Consider the following 18,438-nt stretch of genomic DNA (forward strand, 5'->3'; position numbering starts at 1 on the left):
TTTTTTTGACGCAGTCAAGAAAATATTCATCAACTTGTCAATTTCATTTATCTCTAAATTGTCTCAATTTGGATTGACCCTTTGCCCGAAACCCTATCAAGTTTTACGGCCAACGTAGAGTTGCGTTGCCTTGCGGACACAGTGTCCCTCGTATAGACGTTGCTGAAATTTGTAGTCAACACTTTGCAAATTCACATGCCAAAGTCCCTACGGACATCAGAAAACAATGGGTTATATTTTTGTGCTGCCAGGAAATTAGATGGGCATTTCACGGAAGTGGTAAACATTTTGCTATGCCAGAATTTGAAGCACATCATGGGATATACTGTATCCTCAAACACATGCAATGTCATAGCCCCAGCCAGCGTAATTTCCACTCTAATACAGCAGCAGTTACAGAGGAACGGGATAGGTACATGTATAGAGATCAATAAAGACATGACTTTTACACCTCTCTGTCCTTGTCTAACGTAGCATTTCTACAACTGTTTCGATAAATAACAGAGCTTCCGTTAACGTAATATTCTGCGTGTTTCACGCAGAATTACTCTGAAGTACACAAAGTAAATGGACATCTGCGTAATCCGATATGCATTGAAAAAAGCGCAGTCTCCATAACAGAGACATGAGCACACGTGGTTTCCCTCCATTGCGTAGTTTATCCAGGACTAAAAATCAATGTTTGCTGATAAAGAATGTTCATTATCTTGCAATATTTTGTCCTACATCCTGTCAACTATGTCGTGCCAATTGTTGCCTTCAAGGCTGTACCAATAGAAATGTAACATGTTCAGTAATTATGTAGTCGTAGTCATGTAGTCTTCGTTATTACAAAAAATATTTCCCCCGTTGCGCCCAATGCGGGCTTGTAAATCCTGAAGGGATTTAAGGTAATGCTAAGCAGCCTTAGAAATGATAGTTTAATGGCCGGTCGGCATGCTTCTTTACAACGATTGTCGTGAACTCTTTCCAAATATTGCAAAGTTGGCCATAATTTCAGCCGTGATTCTAGTCTCATCTGTCCCGTGTGAACGGGGGTTTAGTACCCAAAACACGATTAAAAATATCGAAACGTAGTTATCTGACTGAAGATGTCATAAATGAACTGATGGTGATAACCATGGAAGGCCCAAAACTTTGCGCATTTGACTTCAGAGTAGTAATGATAGTTCAGGCAGCAAAGAGATCGTCGGAAGTTGTAATCTAAATAATTCGTCAGAAATGAATACTGCCGTCAGAGAATAGAACAGAGAAAACTTGTTAAAGAAAAAACATTGTCGTTGCTGATGGTTATTGAACACTTTATTCATTGACTTTTGAACTAGTTTTAGATATCGCGTATACAGTTATTTTATAGGTATACTTACATGTACAGTCACGTTGTACGGATCACATTTTACGCCAATAAAAAAAAAATTGCGTACAGCCTTACGCAGGTTTGAAAGTCCTAACGGAAGCTCTGTAAATATCATTTATTATCCCTCGTAGGACTAATAGGAAATGAAAACAGCAAAAATAATTTACTAAATTACTGATCAATTTTATGGAAGACATTCACGCGAGACAGTTTGCTGCTTGGAGACTACTTCAAAGCACAGGTAACTTGTGAAAAGTGAAATTTTCTAGGGTCCCGTTTTCGTCAAAAGTTCACGTCTAAGCTGTTCAATGCTGCATATCACTAATAAAATACTCAAACAAGTCTAACTTTACTCATGTGAAAATCACAGTCAAATGGCCGCGATTATATTCGATCTGTGACATGTCCACATCGTGACCAGCCGCTCGATGAAACGTGTGTGGGAAGTTGACTTACATGTTACCTAAAGACTAAAGCAGTACCAGCTGGGGATATTCATCGTCGTAATCCACGTGCCTCTTTACGGCGATAGCTTAGCGCTACCCTTTTATGCGTAGTTCAGCGGAGCGGAGATTTACTCTGGCTCGCAAGAATGGGGATATTGCGATTTGACGAAGTAAACATGAAGCTATAGCCTATAGCATGTTTATAAAAACATCGTGTGGTCACTTAGAAATATACGTGGGACATTCATTTTGCCAAATGCCAGTGAACAAGGAATATGAACGGACAAAAGACAAAATTCTACAGTCTCTGTCTTGCGTAGTCTTTTCAGAATTGTTTCAGAGCCTGGTACGGCCGGGTCGCCAAGTCCACACCGCTGACATGTTGCAAGTGAACAACTCACCTTCACAGACTTGTTGCGACACATCCGGCCTTGACTATCTTTCAGAGGGACGTTCACTGTATCTCACAATAATAATTAAAGAATGAAATAATACGGACAAGGTCTGATCTTTACAAGTTTTAGTTTATAACTGATCAAAATCCTTTGAATTGCATTTTCACTGCGATTTGTGGGTGAATTTCTTTGTGACTGGGCAACGACATTTTGTATACTCCTGCTTTTTACCACTTTGTGAAAATGGTATCGCCCATCCAACGCTACACGCAAATATGTACGATTATAGTGAACGCATAAAAATCGACAGTTGCGGTCATGGGTTCTAGGACGTTCACATGGAGACACCCTCATCGAGTCTGTCACAGATATTTTACTGGCTTTGAAAATTTACAAAAGCCAGTGTTCGAAATTCGTGGACATTGCAACCAGCTACCAGGGCAGGTAACTTAAAAAAGTTGTCTTCCCGGGTAAAACTAACCCGTTCTGAGATAATTATACCTCGCAGGTCCAATGTAATAAAATTACAAAAACAAATAAAAGAAAACTACCAGTGACAGACAGTGCTCTCCATGGGTTTTATGTTCTGTTTGAAAAATTACGAATTTTGGTAAAAGAAAACAAAAAAAAACAGTGAGCACCCAATAAATCCAAATGAATGTTGCCCCGTCAATTTATTACATTTTAAACCACGTGTCCTTTCTACACAGGTCTTGAACGGGAGCGCTAGCGACAAGGAAATGAGAACTTACACCTCAATAAAATTTGTTTTGAAAACCTGCAAAGTGTATCTTGTCCTTTACGTACGACTTTGCTCCTATGTAGGCTAAATAGTTTAACGTGATGGTACGCTAGTTTGTGTTTATATGGGTCTGTACCGTAAGTCAACGGTAATAATGTTGTAGAAAAATGCAAGTGATTTCATTGGCTAACTGATTTTGCTTAATTCCGTTTTATTTGTCAGTGAGAAAAGATCTGACTTATGTTTCCGAGGTAGCCGAATTGGCCCACTATCTTACCGAGGCTCGAAGGCCAAGTTTGTCTGTCCAGTTTCCGTTTTCAAAATTATCTGAGTGCTCACGCATGCACTGTGTTCAGAAAAGTAGTACACAGTGGGACTAAACTGGTCACTAAAACGCTGGAAATTCATTCTCTGTGTGGAACAAAAAGCTAAATAATTAAATTTCATATCTTACATGTCATTAAGTTGAAAATCCAATTCCGAAAATGAACAATAAATCGCGGAAGTATCGATACCGTCATCAACTGCGCAACCTGTCAGATCGGGCATTTCGAAGCAAACATGGCTGCCACGCTTTTACAAGTAGAAGTATAGCTTGTGTCTACCGGTATTTCTATGCCGCTACGCAAGACGCCGCTGTTTAAAATACCATTCTAGGCTTCGGTGTATGATTATGATCGTGCTGCCGTAAGGTGGCTTTATCCGACCGGGGAAAGATGACGACATACGACAATAGTTTTAATATTGTAATCGAGGTACACCTCTATTGTATTACGAAGCACCGTCGCGTCTCTTTCCATGAGTTCTTGAAGGGACCGGTTGTCAATGTTAGTTCAAATTCAAGTAAAGAAATTCCATGGTGTGAGAAAGTCATGTCGATACGATGTGCAATGAAGCTCCAGAAATAAATCTAAGACTATCTGCACCCCTGAAGAATGTACTATTGCGTCGTTATGTGCATTGTTACATTGTACATACAAGTTGTGTATTCGTTTCGGGAATTGAAAACAAGACAGAAATATGATGTACGTGTCGACAAATAAAAGTGAGTTCAAGAAATATTCGTATTTATCAATGATTGTCCATGGCAGCTCATGAATGTGCTCTTATAAAAGTACATGAACATTTGTTCTCCCAATCAATCCAATTGTGTATTAAACAGCATGTACAATACTGCACATTACCAGTATAGAATTACGACATTGTCTTTGCTGCACTTGTGTTACGTTTGCCGACAGTGACAAGGATAAGTTATCACTCTCCGAGTGTCAGAGCATCATGTCATTGTCGCTGTAAAGTGACAATGACATGATACATGTCAAGCAACTGACAAGGTAACCTTTTAAGAATACATTCTTCCTCTAAATTCAGAGTATGTTGGGTCACAACTGAAAGCGTTGTTGACCGCCAACACGAGATTACACATCCATCGAAATTGCCTGGGTTAAAATGGAAGAGCAAAGTGGCGTAAAGCCTGCCTATGGTTGATTTCTGCCAAAGGTAAATTATAAAATGAAATGATTCTGTCATGATCTCAAACAAGGGAAACGAAAGAAGATTTAAACCTCGTTTGCCGAGTCGTTTTTAGTTGATTCATTTTAGAAGAAATATTTATCACTGCAGTTGTTTTCGAAATTACTTTAATCGACAATATTGCCACCTTGTTGACAATGTTATGTCATGCAGAGTCCAAAGGTCATCGTACATGTCGTGCATGGCGGCCATGCTTTTGCAATGACGATGCGATCTTCACTTTCTCGATAATTTTGCGGGTTATTTATCTTACCGTTTGCACCAGTGTTTTCGACCTAACATGACATGAATTGCATTTGCAACTGTCGCGTTATTTTACTCAAATGAGAATGAAATCGTTGGGTTTTTAACAATACCGTAGCTGCTACGTGCTAACTCTCTCCACATGGTGAAATGTGACTGCGAGACCGTATTTAGTATCGATTCGGCCCCTTGACCATCATCTGCTCGTGAATATTATGCCACGAACGAGTAACAAATTACAACTGCGTAGACATGATTTTTTCGTAAAAACCATGGAGGTAGAAAGTGTAATGTAAAAACGTACTCATCAACTAATCAATCTTTTTTTATTGCGTAGCGTTCATCTAACGCACAACGCAACTTCGGAAAGATTATGAAGAAAGGAAAGACAAAAAGTACAAGCTGGTTTTCGTAATTAATTTTATTCCCATGATAGCTGTCATTTCTTGGTCTTTTCATCCTATACCTGTGTAAAAAGGGCGCAAGTGGTTAAAACAATAACACAGTGATCGAATAATAATGAATTTAATAAAAGTTTGTTGCCAGACTCCGAACTCGCATTTGTAACTTCATTCAGAATTTAGTACAACGCAACCCTGAAATTGCCGAGCCATTCCCTCTATATTTGGAAGTTCCTTTTTAAAACTTTAAATGTTTATTTGGTATTCTGTGTTTCCGATGGTCTTCATTTCCCTGGTATTGCAAATGATGACAATGAAGACGTAAAATGTCGTTTGCGGACATGACATGATCATCGAAATTGCGGGAAAGCTGCGTAAAGCCTGCCAGAGCAGAGGTAAATTTCGATTGGGTTCGAACATGAATTCCATTTACAACTGTCGAGTTATTTTACTCAAATGGGAATTAAATCGTTACGTTTTTAACAATAACTGATACGTGCTACCTCTCCAAACGGTGCGGAATAAATGTGAGACCGTATTTAGTATCGACTCAGCCCCTTGACTATCACCTGCTCGACAATTATGCCGCGAACGAGTAACGAATTACAACTGCGTAGACATGATTTTTCGTAACAACGTACTCATCAACTAATCACTCTGTTTTATTGCGTGGCTTTCATCTAACGCGTAACGCAACTTCGCAATGATTATGAAAAAAGGAAAAGACGAAAAATATAAGATCTGGTTTTTCGTAATAAATTTTATTTCCTATGCGGGCTGTCGTTTCCTGGTGTATTTTTTATCCTATGCCTGTGTAAAATAGACGCAAGGGTTAAACAGTAATACAGTAATCGGGCAGTAATATATATGCATACAGTGTAATCAAAAAGCTCGCAGACACATGAATGAACAGTGTTTCTGTTCATTTTGTCAACAATACCACGACTGTACATACATTTCCTACTAGTACTTTCTTTATTTCGATCTTCAAAATATTTCAGAAGGAAAGATTTTGATTTCATGTACTAGCAATTACTTCGTGGCATCGGTCCAGGCCATTCGATAATGACTTTCTCATGGACATGCACAGTGAACAACGCATGGTCAACTCGATATCGATAATGCAATGAGTTTAGCTGGGTGGTTTTGGAGCAACAACATATAATCAATCGGTCTTTTCTCCAAATGTTTGCACTATAAAACATCGACTAGGCAAAAAGTTGCTAGATTAGACAACATTTTATCATAGTAGACGAAAGGAATTGGAGCGTCTAGAACGTGACAAAAACGCGACGTAGTGGAGTATTGTATTTACATAACAAAGGCCACTCATGACCTTCTTTCCATTGTGAGATAATGAGCTGGAAGGGTCATGATTTAGACGCGTCTTAGACGCGTCTTGGACGCGTCTAAACGCTGTCAAAAACCCGCCGAGTCTGAACGCAATTTTTTGTTGTGTACTGTATATATATATATATATATATATATATATATATATATATCTGTGTCTGTGTGTGTTTTTGTCTGTCTGTCTGTCTGTGTTTTTGTGTCTTTGTGTCTGTGTTTGTATATATGTATCAAAACCTCAACACCTACCATCTAAGTATTTAATATACCGTACAAGTGCATCAAGGGGTTCAGATGTGAATTTTTTCAAATGAACATGTCAGTATCAAAAATAATGCAAATGTAGTTAAAAGATGGGAAGAATTCTGCTAATTGCTTAAGGTCTGTAACCCCTAGGGTACATTTGGTTGAAAGTTGGTATACAGTTTCCTTAAAGTGACCTTTTAACCCTCTCAGGCCTAAACTCCTTGCTCTGGTAAGTTAGCAGAAAATCAGGCCTGAAAGGGTTAACCCTTAGAGTGCTGTAATCTTTCCCACTGAAATTTTAGTGCAACATTTTACCAACTTTTTGAATTTTTCTGTAAATTTCTTGATAATTTTGGACCAAATGGAAATCACATTTCCTTGGCTACATTTCTTTATCAAAATTTTGGCAAAAATCTGAAAAAATTTGACGGAGGTATATTCTGTAAAGGCGACAAAAATTGACTTTGGCGCTCAAAGGGTTAATGACATAGGCCAGAAATAATTACTTTTGATATTTCTGTGTCAACTATTAGCTTGGGTTAAAGTTTCATTGACAATAACAGTTTTCATTTTCTTTCTTTCAGGTCTGGCACAGTTTGTTTAGATGTTATAAATCAGGCGTGGACAGCTCTTTATGGTGAGGACTCCTTCTGCAATGTTGTAGTTGAAAGAGAAAACAAGGGCCAGTTTTTTGTCAGTCTTTCATTACTTTAATACAGTTACAGAATTTCCAACAAACTTGAATGTTTTCAATGATGGATACTTTTAAACTTGCTCCTAGTTTGTTGTTGTTTGATTCACAAGATAAGTAGTCTTTGATGCTTTGTTAGTCTCCGGGGGGACTTATAGGTTTTGTCATGTCCGTCCGTCCGTCCGTCCGTTCACGCAGATATCTCAGAGATGCCGTGAGTGATTTCATTCAAACTTTGTACAAGGATTACTTCATATGTCATACATATGCACGTTGATTTGTTTTCTGATACGATCCAATATGGCCACCAGGCGGCCATTTTGTTACAATTTTTTCATGTACAGAGCCATAACTCAGGCACATCTCAACCCATTTTATTCAAACTTGGTACAAGGACATTGACCTATATCATACATATGCACGTCAATTTGTTTCACGATATGATCCAATATGGCCGCATGGCGGCCATTTTGTTTCAAGTTTTTCATGTACGGAGCCATAAATCATGCACATTTCAACTGATTTTATTCAAAGTTTGTACAAAGACATTGACCTATGTCATGCATATCCACATTGATTTGTTTTGTGATACAATCCAATATGGCCGCATGGCGGCCATTTTGTTACGATTTTTTCATGTACAGAGCCATAACTCAGGCACATCTTAACTGATTTTATTCAAAGTCGGTACAAGGACATTGACCTAATTATCATACATATGCACTTCGATTTGTTTCACGACATAATCCAATATGGCCGCATGGCGGCCATTTTGTTACAATTTTTTCATGTACATAGCCATAACTCAGGCACATCTGAACTGATTTTATTAAAAGTTTGCACAAGGACATTGACCTATGTCATGCATATGCATGTCAATTTGTTTCACGATGTGATCCAATATGGCGGCATGGCGGCCATTTTGTTACAATTTTTCATGTCCTTAGCCATAACTCAGGCAGGTCTAAACAAATTGTACTGCATCAAACTTTACCGGTGATAATCTGTCAGTGTAAGGATATGATGCAAAAATGTTTGGCAGCATCCTGTTGATTAAGTACTAATTGATTCATTTTAATGACCTTTTGTAATTAGTACGGCGGCTTACATTGGTTTCATGTTTTCATCACCATGGAACTCATTTTTGACCATTAAGCCCCATCTGTATCGCAGTATTTTTCATCACAGACCTAATTAATGAAGAAGACTTTTCCTCTCAAAGGACTTGTAATTAAAGTACAAGTGGGGACTGTGTCATTGTCAATGACTTGTTATTCCCTGGATGAAGTCCAGGGAGACTTACAGTTTGGGTTCCATCCATCCATCCATGCAGATATCTCTGACATGTCTGAGCCAATTCCTTTCAAACTTAGTACAAGGCTAATACACTATGGCATACATATGCATCTTCATTGTTTTTGGTGTGGAATGTATAATTAGTACTAATTTGCATAATTAGTGATTTTTGAAAAAGAGCTCAGCTTCTTGAGAGACTGCACCAAGTTTGATGAAACTTTGTACACATGTTGGTCACATACAGTTCTAATAGTACATGTAGACATTTGTCAGTATTGTGTCAATTAATTGCTTATTTGCATACATTATTAATTTTTATAATTCCGCTAATATTTCGATAAAAACTGACTCAACTTTAATGAAACTTCTTACAGATGTATATATACAAGAGCTGTAACTTGGTGCAAACGCATTTGGTAGGATCGTGTCAATTAATAGCTAACTTGCATATTTGATGAATTTTTGTAGCTAACTTGCATATTTGATGAATTTTTGTAAGTAGGGTGCTATGTCAAGAAATACCCTCCCAAATTTGATGAAACATGGTACAGATGTTGATATACCAGAGCTGTAACAGTATGCTATGACAGTTAGCTGGGTCATGTCATTTAATTGCTACTTTGCATATTTTATGAATTTCTGTAATTAAGAAAATATTTCAGAAATACCATAGGAAATTTGATGCAACTTGGTAAAGATGTGAATCCAAAGTGTTGTATAGCAAACAAAGACATTCAGCAGTATCATGTTAATTAATTTCTAATTTGCATATTTAATGACTTTTCCTTATTAGTGTGATACGTCCAGAAATCCTGCATCAAATTTTATGAAACATGGTACAGATATTGATCTTCCAGTAGTGTAAAACTGAAAAGTGACATCGTGTTGACAAATTATTTATCGACTTATTTAATGACCTTTTGTGATTACACTTGCTGCAGATGTTGCTCATACAAAGATTTACCAGTCAAGAAAGGGCTTTTAATTTTAGCAATATCAATAGCTAATTATAGGAAGTCTCTCTTGTACTGAACATAAGGACATTTTTGGTTCACATCTGGCATTGTGACTTTTTATGTCAAGAGCCATTACTCAGAATATGCCTGGACCAGTTTCTTGCATATAATTTGAATTTTGACATTGAAAAAGCCAGGGCATGACATACCTAATTCTGTCCAACTTGGTAAAAGGACATAACCCTATGCCACTATTTGTTTACAACCCAATCCAATATGGGTATCAGTCACAGACAGAGCTTTGGTACCTCTATTCCTTGTTTCATGCGCATCATATTGACTTCAATTTTTAGTCACTTCCAGTGACAAATTCCTAATTACAAGGGGACTATGTCATTGTCAATGACTTCTTCAACAGGATTATGTCTTTCATGTTTGGGCAAATTACAATCAAATTTTTGCATAATTAAAAATGTTTGCATAATTCTATCAAACATTATCAATCATTTCTGATATCTTTGTTGAAATTACTTTGAAATTTAGATTTAACAATAGAAGTTCTGAAAGCTTTATAGTATCCCAGTAGCCTCTCCTTTAGTATGCACCTCAAAATTACAAGACTTAAACTTTTGCCAAAACTTTTCTCAATGAAACTTTCAACCATTCTGTTACCAAATCAAGAATACAAATCAGGCATCACCATGCAAAGTTTGTTACAAGCAAAATAAATTGCCTAACATTTACCAGTTTTTGAAATTCAAATTTGCCACCATACCTGTGGTAACTGAATTGGGAAAAATACAATTTTCTAATGTCAAAAAACTAAGACTATCAGTAAAATTTTTACCTCTGCTGTCAGCAACATGGAGCTTTTCTCATAGGTGGATGTGTGGCGTTATCCAGTATCTTTTGTCCAACATTTTACATTCAAATCTTCTTCTTCAAAACAGCCAGTACGATTCCTTTAATTTTTTTTGAAGTACAGGTCCCCATGCATGACTGAGTTTCTGCTTTCACTCATAAATTTTGTATATTATTAATAATTTTGGAGACTTTAAAAATGTTTTTCAAAGTCAAATTGTAAAATGTACCAACAAAAATTTCAGCTTCCCATTTCATGGGTACAATCATGCAACAAACCTCAGTCTGTAAGCTTTTTCTGATGTTAAAGAGCCATATAAGAGCTCCTAGCTTCGCCCAATAAAAATTTACATTGTTTTGTAACACTGAATATATTTGTTTAGGATTCCATTTTGGGAAGTTTTTATTGGCCAATCGTAAATGCCCAAACCCAACTGCTATTCCACTGTTGTATTTTATCATGGTCGTCAAGCATGAATAGACTACAATGCCATCGCATGGCCTTTTTCCATTTGGATTTTGCAAATGTTGATGGACTGTTAGGTATAGCTAGTAAGATAAGAGTAGAAAGAAAGCAGACACCTTTGGAAACAAGATGACAGACACAAAGAAGCCCCGAGAGAGTACAGAGAAGAATGACTGAAAGAAGGTTGCTTTGAAACTGAAGCATTGAAGGTTGGTACACTCAACTGGTATGTGTACATGTCATGTAGCGGCTCAAATCGGCCACTTATTAAAGATATGTAGGACAGTCAGCAAGCTGTGTTATGAGACTTTGTAACATGAAGACCATGTTTGAATTAACACAATTACACAGTATTTCATGTGATTCGATGACACTGGATTGCATTTTGAAATCTAAGTATGAGGATATAGGAATAGGAACACTGTCATTGAACCCTCTCAGGCCTAAACCCCTATATATAGGGGTATCTCTTGTAAGGCCAGAAAGTCAGGGTTTATGAAAACTTTATTTATGATTTTGACCAAAATTTGGCGATGTTGGTGAATTTACATCAAAACTCTGCAGCCGTCCATATTTCTTAATACAGCAATAAATACAGTATTTTTGGGCAGGGCATAGAATTAGTCATCATTGTTTATGTTCACTGCTTTGTTGCACTCTGCTACATACATGCTCAGTAACTATTGAATCTTGGTGCAGTGTAGGGCAATCCTGGCACATTCTACAGCTGATAATTTTAATTAATTTGCTTATTGATCTGTACAAGCTTTGCAGTGTATTTCACTGCTTCTAAAAGTATATTATTACATGATAATGTCATATCTCTTCTTCATGTTACACTGTTTGCTAAAATCAGATTTTTTGTTTCAGATAACTCTTACACAGCATTAGTATGACAGAGACATATCATGATATGTGAATGGTACAACAGGGAGAAGTTAAATTACTTCAAGATATAGGTTACAACTCCATCACAAAAGACAACAGTTACTGTTGAAAACACGCCTAAATAAAGGAGAATGGCAACTGCTGCTTTAGATTTGTCTGAAACTTGTGAAAGCTCCAGGCAACATTCTTTAACTTCCAAAAGGGGATTGTAATCTCGATAACCTTGAATCGCAGTTCTGTTGTAAGCCCTGATTGGATCAGAGGATGGCAATAAAGAGGTTATTAAAAAGAAGTATTTATTTGTGTGTTTATCATCATTCAGTGTAGTCCATACAAAATAGATGTTGCTTTTTGCTGGTACAGTGTCACACATTGTAGATTCCCTGTGTACTAACAAATTTTGAAATTTCCTAAAACTTTCGACACCAAATTAGTAAATTTACAAAGAATTTACAGAAGCCAGCAGTAACCAAGCATAACTTTAATCACATTTCTGCAATTTGTGATGAAATATGCAAATTTGTATTTTGAGATTCATTTTGTTATTTTTGGGCAAAAATATTCTTTTCAACAGCTGGTCCAACAGCTTTAATATTTGATCTATAGGTCACTAGGGTTGACCATACCCAGATTTGTTCAAATTGTGATGAAATATGCAAATACGTATTTTTATGTATTTATACATATTTATTATACGTATTTTGTTGTTTTTGGTTGAAAAATCTTGAAAAACCATGTTCTTCGAAACTGCTAATCAGACAGCTTTGATATTTGAGATTTAGGTCCCTAGGGATGACATATTTCAGATTGGCTCAAATTGTACAGAAAAATACAAAATTTTTATCTATTTTCACCAAAACCGCTTGTCTGATATCTTTGATATATGGTATACAGGTTTATTTAGATGATCGAAATGTGATGTATTCAAATTACAAAAAAATCTACAGTTTTGTATTTTCTGGGCAACTTTTCTTTTTTGGTTCAAATTTTTTCCCCTCAAAAATCACTTGTCTGATGCTTTTGATATTTGGTATCCAGGTTCCAAGGGATTATCTAAGTGTGATATATTGATATTTTGAAATGATAAAATCGCAATCTGACATGGCAGATCTACCAATTGAGTGCAATTGGTGGCTACCTGAAAGTGTCTCAGCTCATTGCAGTCCATTTGCAACATTCTACCATGTTAAAAATTATAGGAATTTCTTCATGGATAAAGTTTTCTGCTTTTCTTTCCCCTCCACTATGTTTTAAAATGAGTATTTAGACATTTTTCATTCTCTTTTCAAGCTTTTGGTTAATTTTTCAGCGATTTGATCTGGCCCTTTTTCAGCGAGCCCACCAGTAACACGAAGTCAACTTCAACTGAAGTTATTTCCAGAACACTCAAAACTAAGTGGCACAAAGTTAATTTATTTGAATCTGTTACTTTTAGTAAAGCAAACAGCACATATCTTGATTGGAGTTCGTAGGGGTCTTCGATATCTCTACCAAGCAGAATTCAGTCAAGACAGTGGGTATGTCCAGAGTGGCTATGTGTTGTATTTGAATACCTTACGTTTGATGCAAGGTAACGTTTAGGCATTGTCACAGAGGCTCGTCATAAAGTCACAGTGGGCACAGTTGTATGCAAATGATCCTTGGTTGGACTCTTTCTCATCCAAAAAAATAATCCGTAGCATATTCAAAAATTTGCTGCTGACATTTGAATATGATCCGTATTTATTAGTATTCCCTTAATGTACAAACCAGCACACATCTAAATTGTCTTAAATATTACAGTAAAGCTCTGTTGGCCACCAAATAGCTTTCTTCAAAGGAGGTATAGAATCTCAGCTTTTGAGCAGCGAGCAATTTTTAATGACTTCCCAATCCAAAAATGTAATCAATGGCACATTGTCAGTAATTCACAGATTGAGAACTTTTATAATCCAAATAGGAATGAACAGTTCTCACACACAGTTAATCAAGGAAGGACTATTTCATCTGGGATGAACTTGCTCTTTAATTGACCTGAATCTGTGAAATGGGAAGGTTGGAGGACTGTTGTGAGCTACAGGCCATTATAAATAGTGTAAATGAAAGGATAGTGTTGTGCAAGTGTGAACACACAGCAAATATCAATGCATCTTTACAAATGATGAAGTCTATGTACAGTATGTATACTTTGAAAAAATACTCGGATTATATAACATTATGTAAAGGTTGTAAACGTACCTTAATTTATAAAGCAAATGATAGCAATCAACTGCCGTGCTCCAGTGCAGTCCTCACCACCATCAATGTTTAGGTCTTTGAGACTGGGAGATGATATTTTACAGTGTCAAATAGACCCGTACATGACACCATCAAACTTAAATCTCTTGATGGAAACTCAGATGTGTTGCTCATTGTCAATAAAATCCACAGTATTCAGCAACCCCAATTAGCTTTACTAATACTAGTATAGTGTTTTAGGTGATGAAGGAATGACCCCAGGTTTATGACATGATATTTTGTGCCTTCTACGTTGCTTTTCTACAAATCAAACAGTGAAAGATATTGATTTATCTATCCCATTGTTAGATGTAGCAGGTTGTAAGGTTTTTATTTTATGACTAGGTACAACAACTACATTCAACCATACCCAAGCCCCCATAGAAGGTTGTGTCACTTCCATTACCTGCCAATGTGTTTACAGGGCTGATGTGCAGCGTCTTGGAAGCTGTTATTAGTTGGGTGGCTTAATCTTACTGTTATAATTGAATAATACAAATAGACTCCCTAAGTTGCTCTTAATAGTGACAATCAAGTAATCAGATATAACTTTCTGAGCATGCTGCACATTTGCGGTGTATACATGCCATCCTTTGATTGACATCTGTTGACAATAATATATAATCCATCAGTGCAAATAGCTTGATCTGATAACTTTGAAGTGAGTTAACAAATGTGAACTATCTGAAACTTGGATTTTTATTACCATGTATGAGAAAGACGAGAGATTTTATAAACTTGAGATGATCTCCAAAAAAAGTGATGATTATGTGATAATTGTTGGTACTGAACATTCTTTATTACATGCCTTTATGTGAGTGCAAATCAGTGCACCGATTTGAATAGGAACATCCAGGGAGTTAGCGGGCCGATGAACGATGTACTGACCAGTTTCTATGGTTACCCGGTCCAGTGAAGCTGTTCAACGTTGACGTAGACGCTTAATGCTAGATGTAAAATATCCATACGTGCACTGCTATTTTGACTTTCGTTAAAATCTGTTTGATACTGGTTGATAATGGTAAAATTGTTTGAAAATGCCCTGTGTGTAACTAAATGTCATGTAGCATTAACTGTGAAGAGGCGAGTAATAAAAATATTATTGCCTGAATACATGGGTTTATGTACCCTCACAGCAAGAGACAATTTGCCCTCCTGGCGTCGTGCAAATTGTCACCTGCTCTCGGGCACATAAACCCATGTATTCAGGCAATAATGTATAATATTATGAGGTTATTACGAAAATACTGCAAAGGATGCACGAGGACATTGGCGCAGCGTACCGCCCGACGCAAAGCGGAGGGCGATGCGCGGCGCCAATGTCCGAGTGCATCCTTTGCGGTATTTTCGTGATAACCTTATTATTATACATCTTACATTCCTGACTGGGGCGTCAAATTTTCAGAGTAGTGACCATTTTCATGCCAATTTTTCTTCCGATTTTGATCGCGCCAGTGTGGAACACTATCTCAGATGTGCTTCTGCAAGTTTTGGAGTGTGTGCACAACACACGTACGTACGTACAGAGCGCATGTGAGACATGTTCTGGCACTCATTCAATGGGTCTCTTGAAACCGTTCAACAGTGAACGCGCGGATACAGCGGCAGGGGATGGGGCACCTGGAAACCGTTCGTGTTATGGAAACGGGCGTTCCGTTCGGCTTTTTTAGCGCACGCAAAATTCTATTGTTCTCGATGGTAGATGTATAATAATATATATTATAGCCCAAACATGTGACTATGTGCCTGAGGGTAAGTGACCATTTGCCCAACGTAAGGAGGGCAAATGGTCTCCTGCCCGTAGGGTACATAGTCCCTTGTTTGGGCTATAATGTTTTTACTACTTGCCTCTCTTACACAGTTTTCTCTCAAAATATTTAGATTATTGGCAAATGATAATCAAATGCTTTATTTCCATCTTAAAATCCATTAAAAATGGAATGATTTTCATCATCGAATGGCGCATTGATATATTTAAACTACTGTAATGTGGTTTATCATTTTTTCATGCAAAATTTTTCTAAAATCAGATTTCCTATGCCAAACATGAAATTTCAACATTTTTACATCCAAAAGTTGTCAAGTTGAAAATAGTTCGGTTCACTTTCAGTCAAGTGATGACTATGCGGCCCACGATGTCATGGACGAGTTACCATTGAATCCTATTGAATCCTATGGAGCATGCGATGTTCTATGTACGAGGCATGTAATAACAAGTCATCGTTGATGACACAGTCCCAACTTGTTAATGGGTACTTTGATTACAGGTCCTCAGAGAGGCTAGAGTCCTCTTCATTAGGTCTGTGATAAAAATACTTTTGAATAAATTTGCTTGATACATGTCTGAGTTGTAGTTCAGGACATGAAAAATCATAATAAAATGGCCACACGGTGGCCATATTGGATCGTATCACAAAACAAATCAATGTGCATATGTATGACATAGGTCAATGTCCTTGTACCAACTTTGATTAAAATCGGTTGAGATATGCCTGAGTTATGGCTATGTACATGAAAAAATCATAACAAAATGGCTGCACAGCAGCCATATTGGATCGTATCACAAAACAAATTAACGTGCATATGTATGACATTGGCCAATCTCCTTGTACCAACATTGAATAAATTCGCTTGATACATGTTTGAGTTATGGTTCTGGACATGAAAAAACGTAATAAAATGGCCATAGGCGGCCATATTGGATCGTATCACAAAACAAATCAATGTGCATGTGCATGACATAGGTCAATGTCCTTGTACCAAGTTTGAATAAAATCGGTTGAGATATGCCTGAGTTATGGCTCTGTACATGAAAAAATCCTAACAAAATGGCCGCACAGCGGCCATATTTGATCGTATCACCAAAAAAATTGACGTGCATATCTATGACGATGGTCAATGTCCTTGTACCAACTTTGAATAAAATCAGTTGAAACATGCCTGAGTTATGGCTCTGTACATGAAAAAATCGTAATAAAATGGCCGCCTGGCAGCCATATTGGATCGTATCACAAAACAAATCGATGTGCATCTGTATGACATATGAAGTAATCCTTGTACCAAGTTTGAATGAAATTGCTCTAGGCATCTCTGAGATATCTGCGTGAACGGACGGACGGAGGCGCGCACGCACTGACGCACGCACACACGCAAACACGGACATGACCAAACCTATAAGTCCCCCCCCGGACGGTGTCCGTGGGGACTAAAAAAGACACAAGTGTTAGATAGACCATTCTGTACAAAAGTTTGTAAGTCTGACCACAGCAAAATCCGTAGAACAATTGAGTATATATTAACCCTAATATCTGGTATGAAGTTATAGACATGGTCACAGATGGTATGTGATTCAAATGAACATTTTAATCCCCAAAATATACAAATGGAACCCATGGAATATCAGATCTATATACCAGTGACTTTTTTTCTCTGTGCTTGACTTTTTATCTGTGCTTGAAAGTTTGAGGCTCACTTTTTTTTCATTTTTTGCTCCTTCCACTTTAGATTTATCAAATATTTTCGAGTCATTCTTACCACAATTATTGACGTATCCAAATCCAATTGATCCACTCAATGGTGATGCTGCAGCTCTCTATCTTCATAAACCAGAAGATTATAAAGAAAAGATAAGAGGTATGTCAAACAAATCCTTACGTTTATAGCATGATGTAACTAAGTTTTTTTTTTGTAACATGATTCATTATCACACACAAGCCAACTTTGTCCTCTTTGTCCACAGCATGTTTCCTTGATGGGTGACAATCACACTACCTCTGCATGTTCCACTGTGCCTGGAGCTCATTCAGTCTTTCCACACACTCAGAATTTTGGTAAATTTTTAGTTCCATCGTCATCTTCTGTGCCTACATCATTGTCTCGTGCTTCTTGTACCACACATTGACAAAGGTGGATTTGCAGGCAAATGGCATGGCATCAAATGGCAGATCCAAGTGGGTCAGCCATTTCACATGCTTCAGGTCACAATCCAGCTGGTATGTGGCATGCCTTGGATTCTGGTTTGGGTTCACTTCTCCCTGTTTTGACGTCTCTGTTCCTTGGTATGCATCCGACCCTACGGTTTAAAGGATGGGTGATGGTCGATCTGTTTACACCATAGCTGGTAGAACCGCCCCTATCAGCAGGGATGTGAGAGGAGTTGTGCTCCTTTGAGGGCATATCCATCATCTTTTGCAAACCAGGTGGTTCCCCTAGGATGGCCTTCCAATATCCCCAGGGGATTTTACTCAGGTTCTGTTGACACTATTGAGTTGTGCAGGTGCACAGTTGAACCTGGAGCGAATCAGCAGGACTTGT

General features: G+C 37.5%; 1 protein-coding gene across 2 annotated transcripts in view; it reads left to right on the forward strand.

Moving 5' to 3' along the window:
• The window catches only part of LOC139134536 (ubiquitin-conjugating enzyme E2 H), a 63,531-nt gene that overhangs the window by 33,354 nt on the left and 11,739 nt on the right, over positions 1-18,438 (forward strand). For both annotated transcript variants that reach the window (XM_070701413.1, XM_070701412.1), the window contains 2 exons: positions 7,295-7,347; positions 17,629-17,757. In XM_070701413.1, the coding sequence (XP_070557514.1) occupies positions 7,295-7,347; positions 17,629-17,757 (182 nt within the window). The remainder of the gene's footprint in view (positions 1-7,294; positions 7,348-17,628; positions 17,758-18,438) is intronic.

The sequence above is a fragment of the Ptychodera flava genome, chromosome 6 (genome assembly GCF_041260155.1).
Source record: "Ptychodera flava strain L36383 chromosome 6, AS_Pfla_20210202, whole genome shotgun sequence".
NCBI classification, from domain to species: domain Eukaryota; kingdom Metazoa; phylum Hemichordata; class Enteropneusta; family Ptychoderidae; genus Ptychodera; species Ptychodera flava.